General features: G+C 38.1%; 1 protein-coding gene across 3 annotated transcripts in view; it reads right to left on the bottom strand.

The window, feature by feature from the left end:
• Positions 1-6,971: 6,971 nt before the first annotated feature.
• Positions 6,972-18,533, bottom strand: part of LOC114653743 (DNA topoisomerase 1-like) — a 57,680-nt gene continuing 46,118 nt past the window's right edge. For all 3 annotated transcript variants that reach the window (XM_028804236.2, XM_028804239.2, XM_028804238.2), the window contains 3 exons: positions 13,379-13,473; positions 10,328-10,477; positions 6,972-7,592 (listed from right to left, as the gene is read on the bottom strand). In XM_028804236.2, coding sequence (XP_028660069.1) covers positions 7,490-7,592; positions 10,328-10,477; positions 13,379-13,473 — 348 coding nt within the window. In that variant the 3' untranslated portion in view covers positions 6,972-7,489. The remainder of the gene's footprint in view (positions 7,593-10,327; positions 10,478-13,378; positions 13,474-18,533) is intronic.

The following is an 18,533-nucleotide window of genomic DNA, read 5'->3' as shown; positions in this document are numbered from 1 at the left end:
AATAAAACATCCGACCAGGGGGCGGCGGAGTGCACTTACCGTCTTTCTCAGTTCCCTACAGACCTTTCCCGGGAAATCCAGCAAGGTTCCGACACCTCAGAAGATGTCACTTCCGAAGCCGGCCCCTTTGATGACGTCACTTCTGAAGCCGGCCCCTTTGATGACGTCAATTCCTCTTCAGACCTTTAAAGCCTCCATCTTGGGCTACTATAGTCAGTTCAGTTTTAGACTCTCTGTGATATGCACATCGTGCTTCTAATTTAAAACTCTTTTGCAGCTGGGAAAAACAATATATGGGTGGCTGCCCCAAACCTTTATGATGTCTTGGACTCTTATCTGTCACACCCTTTTAGCAGTGATTCCAGCCCAGAGTCTTCCTGGGTTTAATGCAGCAAACTTCTGACATCTGGATTTCAGGGTTTTCTTTCCTGCAGATCTTCTCGAGCTCTGTCAGTTTGGATGGAGACCATCCTCTCCAGAAAAGTTTAATTGGGCTCAAGTCCAGGATCTGGCTAGGCAGGTCATGGACCTTCACAGAGTTGACTTTAAGCCAGTCCTTTGGCCCAATTTGATGTCCACAGTGCTATGGTGGTTTTAATTAAACATCTGTCTGTAGTTCGCCTTGTTCAGCCTTCCCTCAACATTGACTAGTCTTCTAGTCCCCAACCCCGCAGTATGATGCTGCCTCATCCAAGCTTCACTGTAGGAATGGTGTGGCACAGATGATAAGCTCTGCCTGGTTTACTCCAGACATGTTGCTAATCTTGTTTTTCACAGTCTGAGAGTCCCTTAGGTACCTTCCTGCAAACCTCAAATAAGCTACCGTGTTTTGTTTTGTTTTTTTTAATAAGGAGAGCCTTCTGTCTGGTCACGATGTCATAAATCCCAGATTGGTGGATTATTGCAGTAATGGTCACCCTTCTGGAAGTTTTCCCATCTCCAAACAGGTTGCTCAGTTGGGAGGAGACTACTGGGGTCTTTGTCACCTCTCCTACCAAGGTCCTTCTAACCACAATTGCTCAGAGTCATGTTGTTCCATTTAAGAATTAAGGTGGCCATCGTGCTCCTGGGAAGCTTCAACGCTGCTGAATTTGTGTAGCCTTCTCCAGATCTGTGGCTCAGCACAGTCCAGTTTCTGAGCTCTGCAGGCAACTTCTTTGACCTCATCACTTGGTTTTTGCTCACCTATGGGACCTTCCAAGGTGTGAGTCTTCCCTAATTTTGTCTCATCAATTGAAGTGACCATAGCTGGACTCCAAACAAGATACAGAAACATCTCAATGATGATCAATAAAACTGGATACACCCGAACCAGATTTCAGTCTGTATACTTGTGTCAATGGGACGTTTCAGTTTTTTTTATTCTTAATATATTTGTAAAACGTTTGAAAATATTGTTTTGCTTTGTCATTTTGACTTTTGCTTGATGAGAGAAAAATCATTTAAATAATTTTAGCACAAGGTTGCAACATTAAAATATGTAAAAAGTGAAAGGTCTGAATACTTTCCTAATCCACTTTATGACTGCATTTTGCACGAGGACACACACAGTTTCTTTAACCTCTGGTGTAATATAAAATATATCCAAAATATATACCAAATATACCCAAAATATATACCAAATATACCCAAAATATATACCAAATATACCCAAACACATCTCAAAACAGGCAGCACAGGACAAAACATTGTAGGGGAAAAAAACACTCAGCTTTAATGAACATTCAAGCGACTGCAGAGACAAAGAGTTCATCAAGTCCATCATTCTCATCAGATCTCAGGTACTACAGGAACACGGACAAGTTTCTTACCTGTTCCGGATTTTTCTTCTTGGCTCTTCATCTTTATCAAAGGATCCTAATTAAGAAAAAAAGGCTGGATGGTTCAATGACTCCCAACGAGATGGCGCCGAGTTGCTGACTCATGAAGACACAAAAGATGGCAGTAGTAGGGTGCGGTACATTCCCTCATTTTACCATCTTACTCCAATAGCTGGCCCAGTCCACATTACGATTAACAATGTTACGATTCTGCGCATTTTACAAAATTCCAGAGCACTCGATTCACCATTTTTTTTTTTTTTTTTTTTTTTTTTATAATATCGGTTCCCATTTAGGGTTTTCTGCAAAAAAAGATATTATAAATTATTCCTATTTATTGATAATAATGAAGTGTTACAATTGTTACTTACTTTTGATTTTATTCCTCCTCATCTGAATCTTCAAAGACTTTTTTTGGTATACTGCTCCATCCACTCTACTGAGTGTGTGCCCTCTACGGACTGTGAACGTGTGTGATACAAATACTGAATATGTTTGTAGTCCACAGCAGCCTCAATCAATTTCTATATACATACAGTCATATGAAAAAGTTTGAGAACCCCTCTCAGCCTACATAATAATTGACTCTACTTTCAACAAAAAAGATAACAGTGGTATGTCTTTCATTTCCTTGGAACATCTGAGCACTGCGGTGTTTTCTGAACAAAGTTTTCTAGTGAAGCAGTATTTAGTTGTATGAAATTAAATCAAATGTGAAAAACTGGCTGTGCACAAATGTGGGTGCCCTTGTAATTGTGCTGATTTGAATGCCTGTCACTGCTCAATTCTGATTACTTGCAACACCAAATTGGTTGGATTAGCTCATTAAGCCTTGAACTTCATAGACAGGTGTGTCCAATCATGAGATATAAAGGTATTGAGGTGGTCAACTGCAAGCTGTGCTTCCCTTTGACTCTCCTCTGAAGAGTGACAGCATGGGATCCTCAAAGCAACTCTCAAAAGATCTGAAAACAAAGACTGTCGAGTCTCCTGGTTTAGGGGAAGGCTACAAAAAGCTATCTCAGAGGTTTAAACTGTCAGTTTCAACTGTAAGGAATGGAATCAGGAAATGGGAGGCCACAGGCACAGTTGCTGTTAAACCCAGCAGGCCAAGAAAAATTCAGGAGCGGCATATGCGCAGGATTGTGAGAATGGTTACAGACAACCCACAGATCACCTCCAAAGACCTGCAAGAACATCTTGCTGCAGATGGTGTGTCTGGACATCGTTCTGCAATTCACTGCAATTTGCACAAAGAACATCTGTATGGCAGGGTGATGAGAAAGAAGCCCTTTCTGCACTCACGCCACAAACAGAGTCGCTTGTTGTATGCCAATGCTCATTTAGACAAGCCAGATTCATTTTGGAACAAAGTGCTTTGGACTGATGAGACAAAAATTGAGTTGTTTGGTCATAACAAAAAGCACTTTGCATGGCGGAAGAACAACATTGCATTGCAAGAAAAACACCTGCTAGCTACTGTCAAATTTGGTGGAGGTTCCATCATGCTGTGGGGTGTGTGACTAGTTCAGGGACTGGGGCCCTTGTTAAAGTCGAGAGTTGGATGAATTCAACCCAATGTCAACAAATTCTTCAGGATAATGTTCCAAGCATCAGTCACAAAGTTGAAGTTATGCAGGGGTTGGATATTCCAACAAGACAATGACCCAGAACACAGTTTGAAATCTACAAAGGCATTCATGCAGAGGGAGAAGTACAATGTTCTGGAATGGCCGTCACAGTCCCCTGACTTGAATATCATCGAAAATCTATGGGATGATTTGAAGCAGGCTGTCCATGCTCGGCAGCCATCAAATTGAACTGAACTGGACAGATTTTGTATGGAAGAATGGTCAAAAATACCTCCATCCAGAATCCAGACACTCCTCAAAGGCTATAGGAGGCATCTAGAGGCTGTTAGATTTGCAAAAGGAGGCTCAACTAAGTATTGATGTCATATCTCTGTTGGGGTTCCCAAATGTATGCACCTGTCTAATTTTGTTATGATGCATATTGTACATTTTCTGTTAATCCAATAAACTTAATGTCACTGCTGAAATACTACTGTTTCCATAAGGCATGTCATATATTAAAAGGAAGTTCAGCCAATGATAAACAAAAATCCAAAGAATTAAGAGCAGTTCCCAAACTTTTTCATATGACTGTATTGTGTAATCTTTAGAAAATCATACATTTCACCACATTAAAAAAAATAAACTACAAACCCAAACGTAGATCAAAAAACACACATCTGGCTTTGCACAACTGGATTTGGGCAGTTTATCCCATTTCTCCTGGCAGATCCTCTCAAGCTCCGTTAGCCTGGATAGGAAGTGTCTGTAAAGTGCCATCTTCAGGTCTCTCCACTGATGTTCAATATGGGGTTTAAGTCTGGTTTGTGACTGGGCCATTGATGGACAGTGAGAGACTTGTCTTGAAGCCATTCCACCATTGTCTTGGCTGTATACTTTGGGTCATTGTCGTGATGAGAGGTGACATGTCACCCCAGTTTGTGGGTACTCTGGAGCAGGTTTTCTTCAAGGACCTCTGTGTTTGGCTGAATTCATCCTTCCTCAATTCTTACCGGACTCCCCGTTGCTGCCATGGAAAGCACCCCACTGTAGAGATGGTGTCAGGCAGGTGATGAGCGGTGCTTCGACTTCACGGTGAGTATTACTTGGAGTTTTGCTTAAAAAGATCAATTTGTGTCTCATTGAAAACAGAGAATCTTTTTCTTTCTGCTCTCAGAGTCCTTTGTATGTTTGGAGCTTCTGGGAATGAGGACCACTGTTTGTCTTTATTTTGTACTGATATTTTATTTGTATGACCTTTACAAATTTTATGCATGTGACATCATGGTAAAAAAAACTCTTTGCTTGTATGTTCTCTAGCACCATTAAAGTTCACAGAGTTGTTTTCCCCGTTTTGTTTCTTTATTTTCAGTCCTATTTAATTCTCAATGCTATAGACCAACAGCCAATTTACAATAAAGTAGGTGATTCTTTTCATCAATCTCAGATAACTGTGGAGGGGACGCTGGCGCACACATGTTGCTGCCGCTCTTCCATTATCAACACTTTCATTAAAATTTGCGTTAAACCTAAACTTTTTGCAATTGTTCACTTTCTTTTTATTGTATGTATAGTTCATGGATGCAATTGACTCGAATTGTGTTAATAATAAAACTACTTCAACCTGCATCTGGCCCAATTACCTCCTCTACTGAAGTCTGTGAGGAATTCCTTCACTTTTAATAAAATTAAAGATGTAAATAATTCAACTAACATAAATCCATCATCCATTTTATATCCTTTCCTGTTTTCCCACTCCATCCAGCTCCTTCTTTAAGTTCACACCCGTCACATCGGCATTTGTTAACGGCCTGCTCTGTAAGATGAGGCCAACTACTTGTGTACTGGCTCTGTGCCGATCACTTTTAAAATCGCTTCTGTAACCCCAATGTTAAAAAGTCTGGTCTTGATGCTAACAATCTTAACAACTTTTGGCCTATCTCCCACTTACCTTTTCTGTCAAAAGTTCTTGAGTGTGTTGTAGCTTCCCAACTCACTAACTACTTAACTTCTAATAATTTGATGGAACCCTTTCAGTCTGGTTTCAGGGCGCAGCACAGCTGTGAAACTGCTCTGCTACGGGTAACCAATGACTTGCTTATGGCAGCAGACTCTGGACAAACCAGCATATTAATTCTATTAGACCTCAGTGCTGCATTTGACATTCAGGTCAGACATGACATCCTACTGTCCAGAATGGAGAACATGCTGGGTATCTCTGGCACTGCCCTCCAGTGGTTCAAGTCCTATCTGACTTATAGGCAAGAGTTTGTTAGTCTTGGCAACAGCAGGTCCAGCTCAGCGCCAGTCACACAAGGAGTTCCTCGGGGCTCTGTCTTCGGCCCTCTTCTCTTCTGTATTTATATGCTTCCCCTTGGCCATATTATTCGGTGCTATGGACTGGGTTATTCTCTTTATGCAGACAATACTCAACTTTATTTCAATGTTAAAAGTGGAACTTCATCAGAGTTTTTCAGCTCACAACTTGTCTCAGTGAAATTAAAACCTGGATGGAGCAGAACTCTTTAAAATTAAATTGCAACAAAACTATTGCAAATTGGCACTAAAGCGCTACTTAACAAAATGAGCTCCTTTTCAGTCACTCTTGGTGGTGATCTCATCAGACCTGCCTCTGATGCAAGGAATCTTGGTATCATTTTTGATTCCTCCCTTTCTTATTCCGCCCACATAAACACATTAAGAAACTTTCTTACTTTCACTTCTTAACATATCCCGTGTTCGCTCCTTTCTCTCCTTTTCTAATGCTGAGAAACTTCCCCATGCTTTTATCACATCCCGCATCGATTATTGTAACTCGCTGCTGGCAGGTGCCCCTTCTAATCTTATATCACAGCTCCAGCTTATTCAAAACTCAGCTGCAAGACTCCTTACACAAACCAGCAGCAGCGAGCACATCACACCCATCCTGCTTCGCCTTCACTGGCTCCCTGTGTCTTACAGGATTGAATATAAAATTCTATTAATAACCTACAAAGATTTAAATGGCCTTGCACCGGACTACATCAGTGACCTTCTCCATCACTAGGCTCCTGCTCGCCTACTAAGGTCCTCTGATTCTGGTAATCTTGTTGTGCCCCACACTAATCTGTGCTCTATGGGTGACAGCAGGGCCTTCATCTCCATAGCACCCAGACTTTGGAATGACATCCTGAAATTAATAAGATCAGCTGACTCCATTCATTCTTTTAAAAAACAACTTCAGACTCATGAAGGCTTTTAACTTAACATTCTGCCCTTCCTTTCAGTTTACCTCTCTGTCCAGGTGCTCAGGATAATGTGTGTGTCTGTTATATCACAAATTAGGTTATTTGTTATGTTTTTCTTTTAGTATTGAATTTAGAATTTTACATGTATGGGAAAGGCGCTACATAAATAAAATGTATTATTATTATTCTTGTATATTTTTTACTTGAAGTTTTACCAGAGATAATCTCCCACAGCTGTAAGGCAACTAAAGAATATTGTTATGTAAAAACAAGTGTAAAACTTTTCCACAATATTGTGGTAGGGTTCCCTTTTACCTTTTTTTTTTTTGCAGAAGTACTGAAGGCACACCAAATACTGATCAGTGGCAAGTGCTCTTTATTATAATCTGAATGTATGATATGAACTGATGACAAACTGAAAATACTGATTTTTTTACAAATGATGGTCAGTGTGTAAATGAGACAGTAATACACTGCTGAGGACAGAAAAAGAAAATGAAAAAGAAAAACAAAACTTACATCACCATACCCAAACAAGAAATGGTAAAGTGTACTGGAACACACAATGACGTATAAAATGCAAAATATCAAATTTACTTTCAAAATTAACAAACCTGAAAAATATAATTTTTCTTTACTTCAAATATAATAATTAATTATTAAACAAGATCGCTATTAGTACCATATTTCCAAGAGACATTGTGCCACATTATCAGATGAGCTCAGCCTCCAAGTACTCTTCTTACCTTCTGTTGCTGCTGTTACACTGTAAACTTACATTAACTATTTAAAAATTTGTTTGGTTTTGAATTCATCTGCAGTGATCAAAAAATTACATTGGCTCTCTAAATGAACATCTTCTTCCTGCCTTTTAGAATTCGAAGTCTTTGTCAGTCATGTCAATGGCCCAAGCAAACTTCTCTCTTTGGGTTTTGTTATAAATCTTCTCAATGGGAACTCCATACTTTTTACACCTGCAATAAGAGAGTTTATTATTGAGAAAGAGGTTTTAAAAGAAATGTCAGTGTAATGTACTGAATAATACTCACTTAGATCAAGTGGATAATGAACCTTCTCTGTTAGTAGTAAAACTCAATTGCAATAACTCAAATCTTAAGTTTAGGAAAATGACAATGCATCAAAAATGGATGGACATTTTAATAAGGAATTTCTGGACTGAAATCTAAACATGTATTCATGAGGTTGCTGCAACTCATACTGTTGCTCGTGGTCTACCTTCTCTACAACTATATGGTTCCAGGATAGCCTGCGGATGTGCTAAAACCACATATGCTCAGGATTTATATAAAAAGTATAAAAACGATTGTGTGCACAAAGTGAAAGCAAGGGGTGATACAGCAGGGCTAAGGATTGGCTGGGCATGGGTACGATGGGACTTGGCAGCATCAGCCTACACCGGTTGTTTCTTGAGCGTATTTAGCAAGCAGCGCTGAACGTGGGAATTTCAAATAATTCTTTTTTCAAGAATATTCTAAAAAAATTTTTTTTTGTAAATATTTCCAAATAGCAGTTGGTCGAATACACAGGTGCCAAACCCGCAGATAAGACTGTACTAATTTAACATCCCTAATCAGATTTCAATATTTTTTTCATTAAAAACTCAAATCAAAACAGAAAAATGAAAAGTATGATACATTTGTTTCAAAGTTAGTTAGTCTCCATTTAAATGTTAAATCATAATCACTTTGTCTTAATTAGTTCAACTTATGATTTACTTAATTGTTCCTGTACACTAAAAGTGGTAAAGCCCTGGGGGTTCTTTGTTATAAACATACGGGGCCTATAAAAAAATATTAATCTCCTTTGAAGTTTTCACATTTTAATGTTAAACACTGTAGAGAAAAGCCAAGCAAAATGACACCTTTTATTGGCTAACTAAAACGATTACAATATGCAAGCTTTTGAGGCAACTACATCTTGCCTGAAGAAGGGGCCTGAGTTGCCTCGAAAGCTTGCATATTGTAATCTTTTTAGTTAGCCAATAAAAGGTGTCATTTTGTTTGGCTTTTCTCTACATTCATAATGGCTAACACGGTACAACACCCTAGTTCTAATGTTAAACACTGAATTACAGTGGAGTTAACATGCCGTTTAGGCACTGCTCAAAAGAAAAAGACTTTTTAACATCTAAGTAAAAACACATCTCTACAAAGTGGTCTAATTTTTTTTGGTCTATTGGGCAGTGTCAAAAAGTCAAATCAGCCATGAACAAATAATAATTAAACATGAAAACTTCCAAGGGGAATGAACGCTTTATATATTCTTGCAAATTCCACAAAATATTGCACACAATATCTAACAAGAAATTATTTTTTCCAATATAAATATTCAGAATCAACAACAATCATCATATCCTTGTGAAAATCAAAATAATAGTATAATACAGTTTACTTATTAAACTTTATTTGTAATCATAAAGAGTAGTCTAATGGAAATGTATTACTATGAAGTTAATAAGACATTTATAACAACCTAGCTGGACAGTAACAAATCTTAACACTTTTTCAATCTGAATTTTAAATTCTGGCTCTCCATATGCTGGAGGTGAGTCACAAACAAGACATATCCACTTAATCCACGTCAGTCTTCTGCTCACAAAAACAACAGCCAATTAAAGACGGCTACTATATCTGGGCTTACCAAGCTTGCCCAAACTGCCTGCTGTTTCTCAGTCCATGGTCTTGGGCATTCAGGACATTTCCCTAAGGCCATTTGCTCTACTGCCACAAATGGAACTGAAAACAATTCTGAACAGAAAAGCTAGTAAGGAAATAATAAGCAGAAAGTACAGAGGTGACAATTTAAGACAAACAGTCAGGTAGAGTGTAACTTACGGGTTCATGACTGATAAGGCACCTATAGAGTAAATTGGATTGAACTTTCTTCAGTTCACCAGAAAAGTGAAGAGAATTCAGAAAAGACAGTAGTGTGACAGGTTGACTGCAAACATCGACAGCCAATTTTGTTTCTCAAAAGCACATGCACATAGTGCCGTGTGCTAATGCCGTGAAGTATAAAGTCAGGTATCACCAATGAATACACTGTGAAAAAAACATCATGCAGAATGCAGCAAGACGTGTGGATTCTGGGGGAAGCAAAGGTGAAATGCAGGCAGTCCTGGCAGATATCCTTCATTCTTATTTCTAAAGAATTCTGTCTTACACAAGAATCAGAATTAAAATTAGAAGGCAGATGTATGAGAATGTAGAGAAAAATGAGTGCAGAACTGAGTGAAAGCATTCACATAGCTAAAATGATATAGCTAAAAACTAAAAATTAAGACTCTCAAGATTTAATATATTCAAAGATTTTAGGGCTGTAACTATACCATTCCTTCTTAAATATCTGCTATGTATACAAATGCCTCACAAAAAAATGCTGTTGTTTACAAAATGTACATCTTTATAGTTTCTATTGGTGATCTGGTTTAAAAAAAAAAATCATAGGGTTGGAAAGGGATTATAATTTAATGGAATTTATTTGTGCATCCTTGGTATATTTATTTATTTTCTTTAATTAGGTTATTCCAGTTCTCTTTAATATTCCAATCATGTGCTTGTCAGGCATATTGGCTTTACATGACCAATTGTATGCTTGAGTGTGTCCTGTGATAAACTAGTGCCATGTCCAGGACTGGTCCCTGCCTTGCATCCAATGACAAAAAATTGTTAATAAAAAAGTAGCATACCAGGCAACAGAAATCCTAGGATCAAGGTAATTTAACTTGGATGTCCCCAATGCGATTTGTTTGTTTTCTTCTCTATCAGTTGCTTGAAGTAACAACTTCTTCAACTGCTCTTCTAGTCTTTTTATCACAGCCTCCTTTTTCTCAACAGTTCTGGAATCAAACAAGTAAGAAATCTGTGAGCATATGGGAGTTGTAACCTTTTGGAGGAACAGAGACAAAGAAAAAAGTAGCCATTTTAAAGTTTATCAATCAAGTACTGGTAATATTGGACTAGTATGTTTATCAGTCAGTCAGTCAGTCAGTCATTATCCAACCTGCTATATCCTAACTACAGGGTCATGGGGGTCTGCTGGAGCCAATCCCAGCCAACACAGGGTGCAAGGCAGGAACAAATCCTGGGCAGGGCGCCAGCCCACCGCAGGACACACACACACACACACACTAGGGACAATTTAGGATCTCCAATACACCTAAACCTGCATGTCTTTGGACTGCGGGAGGAAACCCACGCATACAAGGGGAAGAACATGCAAACTCCATGCAGGGAGGACCTGGGAAGCGAACCCAGGTCTCCTTACTGCAAGGCAGCACCCTAGTTTGTTTGTATTTACTTATAAATCTGTAAACACCTTTGTATTATTTATGGGTGGATTAAATAAAATAGTTTTATCTGTAGCAGTCACCATAACTAAGTTACCTTATTATTATTGTTTATCCAACATCTTTTCTATTATGACTCTGCATAGGCATATTAAATGACCTGTTCAACGATAAGTGATCTTAACATGATATGCATTTATTAAAAACAACATAAAATGAACACATTGCCAATATGATAGAAAAATGTTCTAGAATGTGCTAAACTAATTTTATATTCTGATAATCAGTAGTAATGGTCAAAATTGTACCAAATTTAAAAAAAGTAATAAAAGAATGTAACGTAAAATTTACTGAAGGTCTGATAGTCTCTCTCTAGTCAGATGTTTAGAACTTGAATGTATTTTCCACCTGCATGTGGCTGTTTTTTTGCATCTGTGTAAGGGGATGAAAATCAATTTCCACCAGTAGTAAAAAGTAATACACTCTGGTGTGTGGTCTGAATGACATGCAGGAGTTTTTTTTTCATTCCTTCTGTTATGTTGTCCAGACTATGCACACCGAGTGGCAATGAACAATATGCCTTTAAACTGTAATATAATGCTTCAATTTAATTTCCATATGACTAAAATAGAATACTTTTTGCCAATTTGATGCCTAACAGGACTATAACAAAGACAACAAGCCCGGTACCATATAACCTAATTTCTTATATCATTTTTACATTTTGCTTCATTACTAAATGTTGATGCCCCACTTTCTGGGGTGCATGAAGCACATTTGTTTATTTATGTCCCTAATTGCTTCTGCAGAACTGTGAGTAGTAACACAATTTTAGTGGTCAGCGGAACCTTACTGTAATGCTAAACCCACAGACGAGAGGAATGAATATGATTGCTCGTTGGTTGTGAAAACTGTGGACTTGTTAAAAGAGAGATGTGGAGGGGCTGGGTGAAATTACACAGTGAGCACAGGCTACCAGGTTAGGTTTCTATAGCCAGCATTATACAGGTTGCAGATATGACAGCTTAAGCATAGACTGCCTAGAAGCTACAAAAGGTTATTTTTCATTAATAAATTATAAATAAATACAGTGGACCCTTGACTTACGAACTCAATTCGTTCGCGAGGGCTGGTTGTAACTCAAGTTGGTTGTAAGTCAAGACTATTTTTCCCATAAGAAATAATGGAAATGCCCTTAATGTGTTCCGAACCTCCCACAGCAACACTTAACTTTTTTTAATAAAAAAGGGTTGTATAATGTGCTTAATCTACCAAAATCACCAATAATTTTTCTAATGTACTAACCAAAAAGTTATAAAAAGTGCCTAGCCTACCAGAAACAACAATTTCATACTGTACTCACCATTTAAGTTGACATCTTTGGCTTCCAGGAAGGAAGGAGTAGGAGAATGAAATGGGAGGTGGTTATTGTTTGGAAGGAGCCTCCTTATACAAATCTTTTCTTTGTAAAATTGTCAAGATGGTGGATTTCGACATACTGTACATATTAGCGAGATCAGTCACATGAATGCCATTCTCATATTTCCACACAATTTCCTTCTTCGTTTCGATTGTGATCGCTTTCTTTACCTTCGTTACCTTCGCTTCCTTCCTTAGCAATTATCAAAATAAATTATATAAATCACTGCACTGACCGAAATTACGTCCACAAACACATGTATCCTGGCTCCGACTGATGCTTACAAAACACTCTTGGCTGTTTGTTTACAATCGCACAAGTGGATACACGTGACCGCATTCAGGTCGTAACGCAAGATGTTGGTCATAATTCAAAACAAAAATTTTGGTCGTAAAGCAAGTTGTTCGCATGTCAGGCCAGTCGTATATCAAGGGTCGACTGTAAATGGTTGTAATTGTTGACTCATTGCTATCCTGTCACTACAAACAAATCATTGCTTTATATTGTGATTTCACAGCATTTAATTTGTAAACATAATATATGTTTCAATATGACAACATTACTCTCTGAACAAAACTTTATGGAACCAATTTTTTCACCCATAACTCCAAAAAAGGCAATTGCCATACTACTGACTTAGTACAGTACCTCTGAATAAGATACCACTGACAAACACGCTTAACCTACCTCTTCATCATTTGTGCCAGACACTGTGGAAAGAATACCTTTGGGCTTTCTGGATGAAAACTAGATGTTGTACTGTGATGTTTGTGAGCTACCATGTTAAACGCCTCAGCCTCTATTGCAGAAAAGCAGATGGAAATTAATTTTTAAACTTGTGATCTTGTGTTCTTTCTGGTAACTGATTGAAAAAAGAATTACACTGGGTAGATGACTAGTATTTTTGTTAGTCCGGTACTTCTTTAAAATAGTATTTGACTGGAAGTACCTATGTCTACTCCTTCTTAAAAACATCTGATAACCTGATAAAATAATGCCTAGGTGATTATTAATATTTATCAAGATCTCACTTTTTTGACTTTTCATCCTTTTTTACTTTATGATCGGCTTTCGCCCGTTTCAAGTCTTGCTTTGCCTCCTTTATTTGAAGTTCTTTTTGTTCAATCTGCAAAAACAACAAAACAGAAAAAACACTAAAACAGAATCTTAAATTCTGAATTCTAATAAGAGTTAAATTGTGAAATGCATATAAAACATAAAAACAGAGAATGTTATTAGTATAGATAAGCACAGTTTTCATAATGTGAAGCCAGATAATCATAAAAGTAACATTCTCACATTTGCATACTCCATTTTTACTACCATACCTGACTTTGAGGTTCTCACTGCAGAATTCTGTTCAGTCAGTTTTACTTTGTATTAGCAATGAGCCAGTGACTAATGCAAAACCAAACTTAGAGTGAAGAAAGAAAAAAAAAACAGCTAAATTAAATGCCATTGATAAAAAGCAAAAAATGTTTAGTTTTTGTCTAGAAGAATTTTTATGTGCATAATCTGCATGTGCCTTTTTCCTTTACGATTTAAATAAAGTTCTCCAATGAAAGAAAAAAAATCATTAATTTCTTGCTTTGTGAACAAATTTTGTTCAATGGTAAGACTTGTGTTCTGCTTTTTATGGAAGTATGATGCCAACGTTCCCAATTAATTTACAGTAACAATCTCGGTGACTACAAGCTACAGAAGCAATCCTTGCTATATGGCTCCACAGTACTGGAAAACCTGGAAATGCAGAGCTGCTAGGTCACAGCAAGCAGTAAGCTTTCCACGTATTGTGTTTTCCAGCACAGGAAAGCAGTAATGTGGTACAATGGTAACATATCACATTTTTACAAATACAATGACTTCCTCTTACTCATCTGGATTACTTTGCAGTGGTGTGAACGGAAGCCAGAGAATAGGATTTCCTTTACTGGTGTGCTGTGGATTCTTTGCACTTCACATAAAGCAAGGCCTTGAGGAGCAACATTCCTTGCTTTCCACCCATAAAAACCCTTTAAACCAATACAAAAACCATCCGACATGAGTTTCATGTTTCGTATTTATGAAACTGCATGTAAAACTTTAGGGTTAATGCCATGTAACTGTATGAAAGCCTGTTTTTTTCACTCATCACTTCTTTCAATTCATCTGTTAACAGGGGACTCTACAAAAACTCTTTAGAGATTATCCATGACAACATTTGGAGTAGAGAGGATTTATATTCTCTTTAAAGAACATCATCTTCTTTATCCAACATGTGCCTCATTTTTTGATCTCAGAGCCATAAACAGTCCTCAGAATCAAGGACAGATGGACCTGCAGATCCTTGTATGTTGTTCCAGGGTCCCTTACATTGGAAAATTTTACACCTTCCCTTTAGAAAGATTTTAGTAAAATTATTCAGTTACCCAAATAAAGATCTAACCATAGTCCGGAGGGTAATGAAAACTCTTCTGCTGAAGAATTTGATAAACTTTTCTTGATGGTGGCACAATGTGCTTCTATGTGTTTGGACAACTTCATTTTTTATATTAATAGCCAATATTAGTCAGATTTATATAAGGCATGATCGGCCTAAATTAGGCCGGATTATGAACATAAGTATTGAAACTGGTGACTCCAAATATCTGGGGATAAGAAGGACTGTTTGTTTTTTTTGCATTTGATAATACCAGACTTGAAGACCACACCAAAAAATGAAAGCAACATCAATATTAATGTCTTTTGTGTCCTCTGTCTGCATTCAACTCAAGAGCACAAATCTGATTTACCAAATTCACTTTGAAAAAGATTTACCAACACATTACACAGGTAAAATCTTTTTCGCTGCACCATGTTAATGTCTTATGCCTGCAATGTATGTACTCAATTAACAATTTAAGCCTGTAGTGTAAAAATTAAAACTTCAAAAGCGTAGTCTCTTGAATGAAAACATTGAACAAGATGTATTTTGCAACTGAGAGATACTTTCAAAAACTAAGAGGAGTCTGTTCACAGGGTGCATTTAATATTATATGCATAACTGCTTACAGTTATGTTTTAAAACATTCAAAAACAATGTACTTCAAAACTATGCAGAATTTGCAAAGTCTGTATTAACCTATTCCAAAGCTAACATATTCACTTAACAGGAAAGTTGTTTCACAGCAGTTACAGTAAAGTGAATCAATATAATTACACTTATTGAAAATGTCATAATCACATACACTTTCATAAAGGAGTTGACTTAGTACTGACCATCAACATCAAAAGCTATTCACAATGTACAAAGTGCTTCTCAATAACTGTTACAAGAACAATTGTTCTACAAAATGGGTGTCATCCTATTCCATAATTTCACTATTTCAAAAATCCAGCATTCTTATTAGGCATGTTATTTTTTTCTTTAAATTTTATTGCTGTACTAGTCATTAAGCCCGTTACAATAACGGGCGCTAGAACAGTAGTGCATAAACATTAGTAGGAACAGTCTATATTAAATGGCAAGGGACCTTGACCTCATTCTGTTTGTTGGTTGTATTTTTCTTTGTCTTTCAGCCTTTTTCTTTTGTTAATGTTTACTTGTTGAGCTGACCATTCTTCGTGGGCTGCCGCCATGTATTGTGTGTCTTTAATTTTCTGTGACAGTAATACGGTCTTATACGTCCGCTGGCTTGTACGTCCGTAATATACCTTTAATTTTCTCTGGTGGTAATACAGGCATGCGCGTTGGTAATATGCCTTTAATTTTCTCTGACAGTAATACTGGCTTGTATGTGGCTGTAATATGCATCACTGTATTGTGTACCTTTAATTTCCTCTCGCAGTACAGTGATCCCTCGCTATATCGCGCTTCGCCTTTCGCGGCTTCACTCCATCGCGGATTTTATATGTAAGCATATTTAAATATATATCGTGGATTTTTCGCTGCTTCGCGGGTTTCTGCGGACAATGGGTCTTTTAATTTCTGGTACATGCTTCCTCAGTTGGTTTGCCCAGTTGATTTCATACAAGGGACGCTATTGGCCGATGGCTGAGAAGCTACCCAACTTACTTTCTCTCTCTCTCTCTCTCTCTTGCGCTGACGTAGGGGGGTGTGAGCAGGGGGGCTGTGTGCAGCTGCTTCCTGAAGGACGTGCTGCACGGTGCTTCGCATACTTAAAAGCTCATAGGGCACGTATTGATTTTTGACTTTGTTTTTCTGTGGCTCTCTCTCTCTCTCTCCCTCCCTGCTCCTGACAGAGGGGATGTGAGCTGCCGCCTTCAACAGCTTTGTACCGGCGGTGCTTCGCATACTTAAAAGCCAAAAAGCCCTATTGATTTTTTTTTTGACTGCTTGCTTTGTTCTCTGTCTCCTGACGCGCACTCCTTTGAAAAGGAAGATATGTTTGCATTCTTTTAATTGTGAGACAGAACTGTCATCTCTGTCTTGTCATGGAGCACAGTTTAAACTTTTGAAAAAGAGACAAATGTTTGTTTGCAGTGTTTGAATAACGTTCCTGTCTCTCTACAACCTCCTGTGTTTCTGCGCAAATCTGTGACCCAAGCATGACATTCTAAAAATAACCATATAAACATATGGTTTCTACTTCGCGGATTTTCCTATTTCGCGGGTGGCTCTGGAACGCAACCCCCGCGATGGAGGAGGGATTACTGTAATACTGGTTTGTATTTCGGTAAAACGCCTCTAACTTTCTCTGACAGTAATATCGCGCATCGCACCGTGCCCCGCGCATGCGCACTTCACCAGAGGACACACACACACACGGACACCTGGACGCACACAGGGATTTTATTAAAGAGGATAGTACATCAGCAAATGTAGAGAATACAGAGAGTAACTTTTGCTTTTCGCTCTTTGATATGGATTGAAAAATTTAATTTTCTGTAATCTACAACACTAATATTTCAAATGCAATCTGTAATATGATATTGCATGCTGTCACTTCATTAAGGTTTTTCTAATAGGTAATTAAAAGAGCAGAAAGTTCAGCTTTACAATGTGGCAATGTTATACAGTAATCCCTCCTCCATCGCGGGGGATGCGTTCCAGAGCCACCCGCGAAATAAGAAAATCCGCGAAGTAGAAACCATATGTTTATATGGTTATTTTTATATTGTCATGCTTGGATCACAGATTTGCGCAGAAACACAGGAGGTTGTAGAGAGACAGGAACGTTATTCAAACACTGCAAACAAACATTTGTCTCTTTTTCAAAAGTTTAAACTGTGCTCCATGACAAGACAGAGATGACAGTTCCGTCTCACAATTAAAAGAATGCAAACATATCTTCCTCTTCAAAGGAGTGCGTGTCAGGAGCAGTGACTGTCACAGAGATAGAGAGAAAAGCAAACAAATCAATAGGGCTGTTTGGCTTTTAAGTATGCGAAGCACCGCCGCACAAAGCTGTTGAAGGCGGCAGCCCACACCCCCTCCGTCAGGAGCAGACAGAGAGAGAGAGAGAGAGAGAGTTTGTTTTTCAATCAAAAATCAATACGTGCCCTTCAAGCTTTTAAGTATGCGAAGCACCGTGCAGCATGTCGTTTCAGGAAGCAGCTGCACAAAAGATAGCAACGTGAAGATAATCTTTCAGCATTTTTAGACGAGCGTCCGTATCGTCTAGGTGTGCGAACAGCCCCTCCCGCTCAATCCCCCTACGTCAGGATCAGAGAAAGTCAGCGCAAGAGAAAGAGAAAAGTAAGCTGGGTAGCTTCTCAGCCATCTGCCAATAGCGTCCCTTGTATGAAATCAACTGGGCAAACCAACTGAGGAAGCATGTACCAGAAATTAAAAGACCCATTGTCCGCAGAAACCCGCGATATATATTTAAATATGCTTACATATAAAATCCGCGATGGAGTGAAGCCGCGAAAGGCGAAGCGCGATATAGCGAGGGATTACTGTAATATAAAGTATGTGAATGTGGCGTTCACCATTAAGGAAAACAATCAACGAAGGTCATACCTTTTTTATTACAAAAGCAAGAGTTTATTCAGGACACTTGTGTACAATGTGAGAATCCCTATATGGAAAATAATATAACTATGCTCAAGCAACCAGATTTGAGACTCAATAAAGATTTAAGTAAAACTAATGTAGAAATCCTTCTTTACAGTGCAAAATAAAGATGCTAAAGTGCAATGCAAGTTTGAAAAAGGCAAGAAAAATGTAGACCTTTAGTGTTATACTGACATTATACAGTATAT

This window comes from Erpetoichthys calabaricus, chromosome 6, assembly GCF_900747795.2.
Source record: "Erpetoichthys calabaricus chromosome 6, fErpCal1.3, whole genome shotgun sequence".
Lineage (NCBI taxonomy): Eukaryota > Metazoa > Chordata > Cladistia > Polypteriformes > Polypteridae > Erpetoichthys > Erpetoichthys calabaricus.
The sequence above is the reverse complement of the archived record's forward strand: the minus strand, read 5'-3'. Positions and strand labels throughout refer to the sequence as shown.